Genomic DNA, 11,634 nt, shown 5'->3' on the forward strand with positions numbered 1-11,634 from the left:
ACAATATACAATCATCAATTGTACTTCTTTTTACTTGTGTGTCGAAGGTCCGCAAGACCACCCGATGGCTGGAAATCCCCTGACTCAGGACGCAGCAGAGAGCTGTGCTCATTACAGTGAGGCGGGATCCCAAGGGGAGAGGTGAAGGCAGAGACTGGAGGAGCCCGTGACATCTTCCCCACGCTCTCTCCCTTGCACGAGGGTCACGCAGCGCTCACTCTTCCCCCAGAAAGAGAAATGCAACAACACGTGTGTGATGGTTTTGCCTAAGAGAGCCCATCAGAGCCTCGGCATCCAAGGTTTGTACTGGTGACAGATCACGTAGGCACCCTCTACCCAGCACGTACCAAAATGCCAGGCTCTGAGAAGGAACGCAGGCATTCGGTCTAAACCACAGTTTGCGCGAACAATCTAAGCACAGTGAGCCACCTGTGACGCTTCAACCGCCAAGTTCCCGGGTACCAGCCGAAGGCCGACCTTGCAAGTGTGACAATGACTCAGGTGAACCATTTTTTGCACAACCATCAACAAAATTCTAAAATAAAACTTTAAACAAATAGGGTTTACAATAGCATTTATAAACACCCAGGACAGAGGAATATGTCTAACAAAAGAGGTGCAGGACCGCTTCAAGAACAAATCTGTAAAACTTTACTGAAAGATCTTAAAGCAGATCTAAATAAATGGGGAAATAAACCAAGTTCATGGATTGGGAGTGAAAAGGGAGATGGTGGGATGGAAGACTTAAGGAATATGAAAATGTCCTAATGGACAGTGACTGTGAAGGGGTATGTGGGGGGGACTCGGTGAAGGGGGAAGCCTAGTAAACATAATGTTCTTCATTTAATTGTAGATTAATGATACAAAAAAAAGAAGATTCCTTCTAGGTCAGACATCATAATGTTTTCTACATACCAGATAGCAGGCTAGGCAACCTACACTTATTTAGTCTTCTGAACAGCCTTAAGGATGAAGAATTATTAAACCTACCTTACTGGTGAAAAAAAAAAATGTGGGGCCATTCTCTTCCCATCTCCCTTTTCTTTCCCAATGTGGAGGTGGTAAGGGATGGGGACACGGAGGCGTCAGGTAGCAGAAATGGCCAGCTCCACAGAGTCACACATGTGCTCCACACAACCAATCGCAACTACATCAGCTGTCAAACCATCGCTTACAGCTTTGCTTCCTCCAGGGAGCCTCTCGAGAATTCACCTGTGCATCCTTGGGTCCCATAACTCAGCTGGATGGAAAGAGACAGTTGGGGTTGGGGGACTGAAAGAGAAGCGTGTGTGTTTGTGTGTGTAATTGGATGGATTGTGTGGCAAAAAAGTGACCCCAAAGACATCTGCACTTCCTAATCCCTGGAACCTGTGATTATTACTTTATATGATAAAATATGTGATTAAGGTAAGGGTCCTGAGAGGAGGGCCTAATCCTGGATTATCCCAAGTTTGTAGGAATTTGTTACAGCAAACACAGGAAGCTAATACAGATGGTTGGTTAGGTGGATTGGATCAATGGGAAAGTGGATTGTTGAATTGATGGATGGATTATAGGATAAATGGGAAGTGGGAATTACATGAATGGATTAAGGAATAAAAGAATCTATGGGTGGATGAATGGCTCGGTGGAATTTGGAGAGCTGGAAGGATATCTGAGCAAAGGACGGTTGGAGAGAGAAGCAGGTGGGCAGATGGGCAAATAAATACGTGGGTGAATGCATAAAGGCCAGAACATAGGCGTGATGAGCAGACAGGCCCCATGGGAGGCTGGGTGGCTAGATACGGGTATGGGTATTCGAGGAGGTCGAACAGCATGCTGGAAAGAACCGAACTGTAGAATCAGACAGACTTGGGTAACTTAAGCTCCTCTACTCAGTAGCTGAGTGACATTGGGCAAGTACGGTGGCCCAGGTGGATCTCCCTTCAAGGAAGAACTTGATTGACTGTGAAGAGTGCATTTGGCCCCCAAACCCCAACTGTAGTACCAGCAACCACCATTTTCTGGGACTGAGGTCTTGTTCTTTTGAGACAGCACCCAACCAACAGCTAAGCTGGTGGCAGCGGGCCAGCCGGTTCCACCCAGTGTGGGACCTCTCTAATGGCAATCTTTTTTTTCACGGAGGTAAAATTCACATGACATAACACAGAGCTCACCCCCCAAACCATTTTAAGGTGTATCATTTAGCTGGCACTCAGCAGTCACACTGCCATGCTGTTGTGCAACCATCTGGTTCCAAAACATTTCACCACACCGAAAGGAAGTCTGAAGCAATTGCTCCCCATGCCCTCCTCCAGCCCCTGGCAACTACTGCCTACTTTCTGTTTCTATGGATCTGTTGACGGGAAATCCTTGTCCTTCATCTCGGCCTCAGTGGGGCCAGCTGAGCCTTCTCAGAGCCAGAGCCACAGTCTGAGGCCCTTCCTACCCATGCCCTCCTCTCTCCATGCACAGGCGGCAGGCCCACCTCCCTGCCTCTTCCTGTTCCCTCTCCCCTTCTCTTTCCTTGGCATCCTGCAGGGCGTCCCTTGCCCTGTGAGCACCACCCCAGAGCGTGTTTCCTGGAGGACCCTCCCTGTGAGCTCCCATTATCCTCCCTACAAAGCAGCTTCTCAGGGCTGCAAGGTCCCCAGAAGCACTGAACGGATGCCCCACTTTTGCTGCGAGCCAGGCAGTCTCAAGTCCTCACATGGACTCCCTCTTGAGCCCTTGCACCTCTGCAAAGGAGGCCATCTTGCTTTGAGAGAACAGATGTCCCTAGAGGCCCACACCCCCTGCCCAGCCAGGTTCCCCTCTTTAGGAGAAGCAGTTCGCGCCACCAGCCAGAAGCGGTTTCCCAAATATGAAAGTATGGAATCATCCCTCCACAACCTCTTCTCCTTGGCTGAGCCAGGCTAGCAGCCCCAGTTCCCAGATGCATCCAGAAGAGTCCAGAACCAAGCCTGCAAGTGGACAGTGGGAGGAGCCCAATCGCCAAATTGCATGCAACCCACCAGGCTTGAGCCCCCACTCCCCCCAGGCCTCTCAGGGATGTCATGAGGACGTCACACAGCCACCATGGGGACACCAGTAAGCCCAGCCTTTGTGCCAATACAGTGCCCCAAGTGGGTACAGTCTCCCATAGGGTTACCTGGGGGTTAGCATTGTTATTCTCTTTCAGAAGAGAATTAGGAAAAGAACAGGACAGGCAGGTTGGGGGATGCACTGCTATCTGCAGTGAACAGGCAGGTAGCATCCTGCCCTCCCACCCCTAGGGTCCTTAGCTCTGTGTGACATCCACAAGGATACTGGTCACCTGCACATGGCTGGGATGCATGCCTGGGAACCCAGGGACCTCAGGGAAATGTGTGCTGAATGAAGGATTGGGGAGGAGGATGCTCAACCATCAGCTAGGACAGCAGCCACCAAAACTCAAGGAGAGACCCGGGAGGAGGGGCATTTAGGGCTGCGGGGGGCGGTGGGGTGGGGCGAGAGCTTTCTAGAGCTTCACTCCACCAGGGGAGTCTTTGTCTGCTTGTTTGTGGCTGTATCTCCAGAGCCCAGAACAGTGCTGGGCACACAGTGGGTCCTCAGTCAACATTTGCTAAGTGGAAAAAATACCAAAAAAACCCAAAACAAAACAAAAAAAATGCAGGGGCTTTGATTCACCCTCCTGCTCCAGCAGCTGAACAACACCCCCTGGAAGAAAACAGGCCTGAACTGAGCAATTACCAAGTGCCAGGCTGGCTGCGCTTTCCCACTTGATCCTTACCACCAGCCCCAGATAAAGGCACACTGACAACACTACCTCTTAAAGCACAAGCGTGGCAGACGCTGTCCTGAGCCCGTTAGGTGGACCAGCTGTCGATGCCACACCACAGGCCTCTGGGGTAGTTACCCTTCTTACTCCCACTTCATAGATGAGGAAGCCAGGGTGCATTGGAATGAAGCCACCTGCCCCAGGTGGTATTGAGAGCAGTAGGCAGAAGAGGAGACGCCGACGCAGGGAGTGTGACTCCAGGACACTCCGACTTACAGACCGGTCAGTGGAAGCCCCTACCTGATAGGACAGCAGAGGGCAGAGCAATGGACCCCCAGAGATGTCTCCACCCTAACCCCTGGGACCTGGGACTTCCTTATGGTGCAGGAGGAAGGGACTTCACTGGTGTGATTCAGTGAAGGATCTCGGGACAGGGAGATGATCCTGGATTATCTGGGTGAGCCCAGACACCATCACAGATAAGAACCTTATAAGTGAACGAGGGGGTCACTGTCAAAATCAGAGAAGGTGTGTGATAACAGAAGCAGACAGAGGAAGGGGCCCCGAGCCAAGGGATGTGGGCACCTCTAGAAATGGCCAGGAAGTGGATTGTCCCCTAGAGGCCCCTGCCAATTCCTTGATTTCAGCCCATAAGACCCGTTTTGGACTTCTTACCTCCAGAACCGTAAGCTAATAAATTCGCAGTACTTTGTTACAGCAGTCACAAGAAACTCACACAGGCACCTGGCTCTTAGGTACAGAGATGGGATTCGAACTCAAGTCTTGCCTAGCTGAAAGCCCTAGATCTTCTTTGATCTCTTGGATGCATCAAGTTTGGTAGCTACGTGGTGCCTGCCCTAGAGATGAGCTGGCAGTTAATATCGTTACATCTGGTTCCTGTCTGCACACCGTCAGTGTCTTCTCTGCTCAAGAACCCCCTATGGCTCCCCAGTACCCTCAGGATAATGTCCAAGCCCTTCGTGACAACTGAGAACTTCGAGTCCTGGCTCATTTCTCCTAGTGGGTCCTGTGCTCCGTGAGCAGACAGGGGCACTTGACCCCATAGGCCAGGCTCCGGGGCCCCATGGGCTCTCCTGAGAAAGCCTTCCTGCGGCCCATAAACTTGCACACATCCTCTTTGTAAGTGTGGCTTGTGAGATTCTCCTGAGCCTCCCTGACAAACAGACATGTACTGGCTACACTGCTGGTGAGCCCCTTCCTCTTGTGGGGTCCCCAGGCCCTGCGCTACCTTCATTAGGACACCTATCCTGATGCGTCTGCACTGCAGCCTAGGAGCCTGCTGAGGGCAGGCATAAGATCACAGTCTCCACTGATCACTGGGCCCCCGGCCTCAGAAGATGTTTGCAGCGTCTGACTGTCTGCTTCTCCACTTCTCATGTTTTCTCTTGAGGAAGCTGAGAGCCCAGCCCCCTGGGTGCTTGCCCTGGAAATGCTGTAGCGCTGGCAGAGAAAAGAGTCAGACTAGGACCCCAGAAGAGGTAGGGTCGGTGCGGCATTATTCAGCCATGACACAGACTCTGTAACACAGATGAGCCTCAAAGCACATGCGACGTCCAGAACAGAGCGACAGAAGCGGTTTGGTGGTGGCCAGGGGCTGGGGGGAGGGGGTGGGAGTGACCGCTTAAAGGGCGCAGGTCTGCTTGTAGGGTGATGACAACATTCTGGAAGCAGACAGAGGTGGCGGCACAATACTGGGAGTGAGCTAAATGCTGCCGGATTGTTCATGTCACGTTAAATCGGTTAATTTTAATCTCAAATAAAAGAGGTGGGGTGCTGAAGGGGGGAGAGCCTGGGGGCCTGGGGAAGCAGGAGGAGGCGGGAGCCCAAAGGCCTGAGTACTGGGAGGGCTGGGAGCCCAAAGTGGAGGCTTGCTCGTGGGGAGAGGGAAAGGAGACTGGGGCAGGGCAGGCAGCTGCTTCTAGGGAAGGGCTTCCAGGATGGTGGTGTGGCCATCAAGGCCTCCCTGCCTACCCCGCCTGCCTCCCGGGGAATTCCGGCCTGGCCTCAAATTCTGGCCCGCATTCAGAGCGGGAGGCTGTACGGAGGAAGGCAACGGTGGGGCTGCCGAAGGACAGAAAGTGCACCCAGGAGGGCGGCAGGCCTGGGCCTGGGTTCCCTGTGCCCCCCGAGGTGAGAGCTGGGACGCCGGACCCCAGGGGCTGAGAACCAACGTTAGCCGCCTGGACTCCTGGGTCTCAGGGGAGGAGGGGTGCCGAGAGCTGGAGGCTGGGATCCCTGGGTGCCGGGATGACAGGGCTGGGGAGTTTGTACACTGAATCAACAAGCTGGAGGAAGGAAGCTGTGGGCCCCTGCAGCTGAGGTGCTGCGCTGCTCACTGGGTTCCGAGGTCGGAAGTGGTGGTTTGGGGGCGAGGTTCTGGAGAAGGCGGACTCTTAGCCTGATACCCTCCGGCCCGCATCCCAACCCAGCGTGGACTTTGGCTCTGCAGGACGAACAGCCTGAGCCCCACCCCAGCCCCACCCCTCCTCCCCTGCCTCTCTACAGGACCAGACTGGGACTGGGAGAGCCCGAGGGGACGGAGGGTGCCCCACAGGTGCGCTGGGGGAAGCCCAGAGGAGGGCAGTGCAGGGAGGGGGCTGGGAGAGGCTCCGGGAGGTCAGCGAGGAGACACTGCGAGATCTGGACTGAAGGGCTTTGGAAAAGATAGGGAAAGTGCCCGGGGCTCTGAGATGGCCTCACTGATGCCCCGCTGCCTCCGCCCGGGGGCCGGGGGGGTTGGCTGAGGCCGTCGGCCACGATCTGTTGCACCTGGACCCTTAGGCTGGGTCCTCACCAGAGGGAGAGCAAGGGAGAGGAGGAGGGGAGACAGCGAGGGGAGAGAGGGCGAGAGGCGGGCTGGGAGGGCGGCTCGTGGCTCCAGTCCCGGCTCCGCTCCTCCCCTGCAGAACCGGCATGTGGGGCTACCTGTCCCTGCTGCCCGCCTTCCTGGCCCTCTGGGGGGTCTCCGGCGTCTGGACCGTGTGAGTGTTGAAGGGAGGCTGACGCCTGGGCCCGAGGGAGGAGGGCCGGGGTCCGGACTCCCGGATCCGATAGGGAGACGCTCAGAAGGCTGGGTTTCTGTGGGCGACGGAAAGACAAGTTGTTCAATGCCACTTTAATGTCTGCCCACTTCAGTTTTGCGATTGCGGTGGCCAACGGGGCTGTGAACCTCACCGAAGGCTTCCCCTATATCAGGTAGTCTGGCGCTGAGGTTGGGGGTCCGGAGGGAGAAAAGGAGGGAAGCCACAGGATGACCCTTTACTCTCCCCAGTCTCTGTGGATCTTACCCCCCCCAGAGCTGCATCTTCAGCCAGCTGCTCAACATGGGAGCTGCTCTGGGTAAATACTCCAGTGCTGGCCGTTTGGCGCCAGCCTCTTCCAGCCCAGGGGGTATGGGGACCAGCCCTCCTCCCTCGGACCCGGGAGTCCGGGCCCCCAGACCGCGGAGTGTGTCCTGCACCCCTGGACCCCCAGTCTCCCCGCAGCCCGCCCTGCCTCTTCCCACCCCGGGGCTCAGGGGTCCGGGTCTCCCGCCCACTGCCCTCTCCTCCCAGCCGCCTGGATCTGCATTCTCCGTTACCACCAGCTCCGGGACTGGGGGGTCGGAAAGTGGCCTAATCAGCTGATCCTGTGGACGGGGCTCCTCTGTGCCCTGGGCACCTCGGTGGTGGGCAATTTCCAGGTGAGGCGGATTCGGCGCGCGGAGCCCTGCGAGCCAGAGTCTGGGACTACAACTCCCAGCGTGCCCCGCGCGCAGAGGCCCTCGTCTCGGCGGCTGGTCCGCGCACGGCCACCGGGGACTTGTATTTCTCCAGGTTCCGGCCCGGGGAGGGGGTGAGCGCTTCCGCTCCCCGAGTGGAGCCCCGCGTGGGAGGCTCTTTGGATCATCTGTGCTTGAACCCTGGGAGGTGGGGGTAATTTTCCATCACTTCCCCGTCCCTCAGCCCCTTTTAATGATGCAATTACTCAGATTCAGTCATTCTTGTATTTGCCCCGTAGACGAGCGTTCACTAGGAGCCACGAGGCTTTTACCTTGCCTGCTGTCTCCATCCATCTCCCCAGGGTTCTAGGTAGATCCTTACTGGCCAATCCGATAGGGAGATTTGTTTTATCAGCAGGCCCATGGCAGACATCTACCCAGATTCATAGACTCTAGACCTACATTCTTAACCAGGAAAGCACAGTAGATATTTATAGAACGCATGAATGGGCAATGGATAGGAGAAATCCTATTGGTTTATTTTATCATTTAATTTTCCTGTGATATTTCTGATTCCAATCCTCTCCTGCTAAAAGAAACCACAGGGTGTTCGTGTAAGAGGCTGCTTCCAATTTCCCATCACGCGTGTATAGCAAGTCATTCACTCATTCATTTATTCCTGTGTTCCTTGACCTTTATTTTTTAAAAATTATTACATTGCTCTGTGAAGGAGACTCTAGTTTTCCGTAATTACCCCTTCCCGTTAAGTTTTCTGTATTTAAAATTTTTAACATTATACTATATATCTGTAAGCCTCAAACCGTAGTATTTAAGAACTTTTCACTCTCCAAAAGCCAATTTTTACCCTATTGATGGCAATATCTGTTCTCCCTTCCAGAGTAGGGGAGAATTAAAGATTTATTCCCCTAATATTTACTAAGCATCTGCTATGTGCGAGGCACTGTTTCAGGGACTGGGGCTAGAGTGGGGACAACAGATTCGGTGCCGGCCGTCCTGGGGCTGACGGTAGCCAAGGCACCTGGTCAGTGAGCCGGCCCGTCACTGTCCGGCAGTCTCCCATGGTAGTCCATGCGTGGGTCAGGGACCCCTCCCCACACAGCAGCCCTCACCCTCCCGTAACTCCTCCCTCTCAGCTCTCCTCTCCTCTCCTCCCAGCAAAAGAACCAGCTGCCCACGCACCTGACGGGGGCCTTCTTTGCCTTCTTCGTGGGCAACCTCTACTTCTGGCTGCAGCTCCTCCTCTTCTGGCGCATGCGGGGCCTGCCCCAGCCGGGGGCCCCCTGGATCGGCCCGCTCCGCCTGGGCCTCTGCGGTCTTTGCACCATCCTGATGGTGGCCAGTATCCTTGCCGGGGCCGAGTCAGGGCAGTTCTTCCCTCGGGTGGGCCTGCGGCTGCAGCGCCCGGGCCCCGTCCTGTCCCCACATAGGATCATAGGGTAACAGAGTGCCAGTTCTGTGGTCGCACTGCCTGGGTTGAAGTCCCACTTCCTCTGCGTACCAGCTGGAAGAGCTCCACTGATATCCTAGCTTCTGGTGCCTCGGTTTCCTCATATGTCAAATGCAGAGAACTGGGCCGTCCCCAGGGTTGTAAAATGAGAGATGATACATGTGCGGTGCTTAGATGTATGCCTGGCACATAGTGGGTGACCAAGAAATATTGGGAGAATGATAAAGCAAGGACAGCAGTCTGTTTGGGGTACTCGCCCAGTGCCAGCATCATGCTGGCAGAGACCAGAAACAGGTTCAGATGGGAGTCTCTTGGCCCAGGCCTGTCATGACGTCCAGTGGTGGAGCCGGGGGCGCTGTAGGATCCTGTGCAGGCTCTCTAGAGCAGTCCGTAATCTCATGCAACTCCACGTTTGGTGACGTCAGGCTGGTTGCTCGAACGGGCTGGGCTGGGGTATTTATACCACAGAAACTGGCAAATACTACAAACTGGAGCCAGTTGTTGGCATTCCCCAGCACACCGCTGGGAGCCACTCCAGAACCCAGGTGCTTCCCACTGTCACGGCACACCTCTGGGCAGTCAAGTCACTCCCTTGGGGCTGGAGGGGCAGGCAAGTGGCTGGTCGCTGGCATTCAGAAGGGGCTGCAGGGGAAACAGTCTGAGCTCCTGTGCTGGTTGCATTAGGTAGATCCATGTATTTGGAATTGTCCCAGCACAGGGGAGATGGTGGTCCCGTTTCCCAGAGCAACAAACTGAATTCCATGGACTAGGTGGTGGGGGCTGACCCTCAGCTCAGCCTTTAGCTAGTCCAGCTGTAGAAGCATCCCTTCTGCAGAGGCCGTGGGTGTAGGGTCCAGCTGGCTCCCTTCAAATTTGGCGTGGCTGCTAGTCAGTTTGGCTGCAGGGGCATCATTCTGTGTGGCTGAGGTATCCCTTGACTGCGGCGAGGGGGCTGGACCATAAAGATGGCCAGCTGGGTGTGACATGGGCTGGCCATCTGCAAAGAAGGGCCTGAGACCAGGCCAATCCTGAGCTGGTCTTAAACCAGCTGCTTTTGGCCTGGGTTGGGAGGATGAGGGGACACTGTAGGTACATGCAGAGGGTGGAAAAACCAACTCAGGGGAGGGAACTGGATGCTGGCAGGGCCAGGGATCAGGATCTCCAGGCCTGAGGTGAGAGGCTCAAGGCTTGGACTTCTGCCTACAGGCAATAGGGAGCCATGGGCAGCTTGTGAGCAGGGGAGGAATAAGATCAGTTCTGGGGGGTCAGCGCCTTGTGTTTGGGGCCTCCCGCCTGTCCTGTGCACTGATATCATGGGTCTAGGGGTGGTGCTGGCATTTTTCACTGTCTAAAAACTCTCAAGTGAATGAAAGAATGTCTAACCCTATCTGGGAGTGGGAAGTCAAGAGACAGACTGGCTGCGAGGCGTGCTCCAGTGAGGGGTTCCTGCGAAAGGAGAGGCCACTGCTCAGGAGCTTTGGGGTATGTGCAAGCTGCCAGTCAGAGAGGTTCTGAGGAGCTGGAGAAGGGGCAGGAGGGACAGGAGAAGAGATGCAAAGCCAGGAGACAGGTGAGGCGACAGACAGGGCCTGGGGTGCCCAGCGGGCCAGGGGGTGAGGAAGGGGAGAGGGAGGCAGTCGCCTACGAGAGGAAGGTGGAGTCACTGTGAGGTGGGGCCCCCAGAAAGCGGAAGATGAGATTCAGTCTGGGAGCAGGAAGGGGCCTGTGGGCACTGGGTGTGGGAGAGGAAGTTTGGGGAGATTCAAAAACCTAGCCTGCAGCTGGCGGTGGGGTGAGGCTACCTTTCGGAAACCCTGATGGTTCGGAGGTAGAAGCAATGGGAGCTGGTTGCCCAGCCTGCCAAGTGGGAGGCGAGGAGTCTTCCTGGGGTCAGGGAAGGCCGCTGGGAAGATAACGTTCTGGGATATTGAATAGGAACAGGAGGAACAGGCAAAAGAAAACACTTGGGAAACAGCCTGAGGTGGAGATGGGGGTTGGGGGGCATCCCTTGTAGTGCCCGGGAGCCTGCGAGGAGGGCAGCCAGCCAGAGGGGTCATTCCATCCGGGGCAGGGCGAGCATGTCCCAAGGGGGGCCGCAGAGACCGCCCTGGTCACACCGGCTGCCAGGGCCCTCCCAGGCTGTGGCCCTTGACCCGGTGTGAAGTGGTCGTCCTCCACACCTGGCCCCTGCGCTCCGCGTCTGCTGCCTGCGAGTGGGCCGTGGCCATGCTGCTGTTCACGCTCTTTGGCCTCTTTGCTGTGGACTTCTCCAGCCTGGACGGCTGTGCCCTGTCCCTCCAGCCAGGCCCCAGCCTCAGCGTCCCGCCGGCCTCTCCCGTCACCCTGCAGGTCCGGCTGTGAACACTGGTGAACATGGGTCCTTGCCCGCCTGCCCCTGAAGTCAGGGCCACCAGGAAGCGAGAGGCCAAGGCCAGCCAGTGACCCTGCTCAAGGCTATTTATTATTATTATTTGTTTTTGCCGCCGGTGGAGTCAGACACGGATGGACGCAGGATCACGCGGAACCAGAATTCCTTCCGGAGAGCAAATCCGTACAGAAGGTCGTGGGGAAGGGGAGGACTTAGAGGGCGAGGAACAGGGAGTTGGGGACACGAGGACAGATGGCCCTGTCCGTCCGGATCTGCTAAGCCACCCCAACCAGCCCGTCCCTCCCCTCCCCCACCCCACCCCATAGAGAGATTGACCA

The 11,634-nt window shown here is 55.9% G+C and overlaps 1 protein-coding gene across 6 annotated transcripts; it reads left to right on the forward strand.

Annotated features, from left to right (window-relative positions):
* Positions 1-5,390: 5,390 nt before the first annotated feature.
* Positions 5,391-11,628, forward strand: TMEM150B (transmembrane protein 150B). Of its 6 annotated transcripts, none has more exons than XM_037025851.2 (8): positions 5,394-5,890; positions 6,190-6,314; positions 6,667-6,741; positions 6,896-6,955; positions 7,057-7,099; positions 7,315-7,442; positions 8,637-8,861; positions 11,425-11,628. In XM_037025851.2, the coding sequence occupies exons 1-8, from the start codon at positions 5,698-5,700 to the stop codon at positions 11,620-11,622; spliced, it is 1,047 nt and encodes a 348-aa protein (XP_036881746.2). In that variant the 5' UTR covers positions 5,394-5,697; the 3' UTR covers positions 11,623-11,628. The 6 variants fall into 6 exon arrangements, with proteins under 6 accessions (XP_036881748.2, XP_036881746.2, XP_036881749.2 ...); XM_037025854.2 differs by having other exon boundaries at positions 5,410-5,890; positions 6,266-6,314; positions 7,347-7,442; XM_073225775.1 differs by having other exon boundaries at positions 5,427-5,890; positions 6,266-6,314; positions 7,032-7,099.
* Positions 11,629-11,634: the final 6 nt, after the last annotated feature.

The sequence above is a fragment of the Manis javanica genome, chromosome 17, assembly GCF_040802235.1.
Source record: "Manis javanica isolate MJ-LG chromosome 17, MJ_LKY, whole genome shotgun sequence".
NCBI classification, from domain to species: Eukaryota; Metazoa; Chordata; class Mammalia; order Pholidota; family Manidae; genus Manis; species Manis javanica.

Coding starts and splice junctions, on each gene's coding strand:
- TMEM150B (XM_037025851.2), top strand. CDS start 5,698: ATGGTGGTGTGGCCATCAAGGCCTCCCTGCCTACCCCGCCTGCCTCCC. Junction 6,956..7,056: donor GAAGGCTTCCCCTATATCAG/GTAGTCTGGCGC, acceptor TACCCCCCCCAG/AGCTGCATCTTCAGCCAGCT. Junction 8,862..11,424: donor CAGGGCAGTTCTTCCCTCGG/GTGGGCCTGCGG, acceptor CGGTGGAGTCAG/ACACGGATGGACGCAGGATC.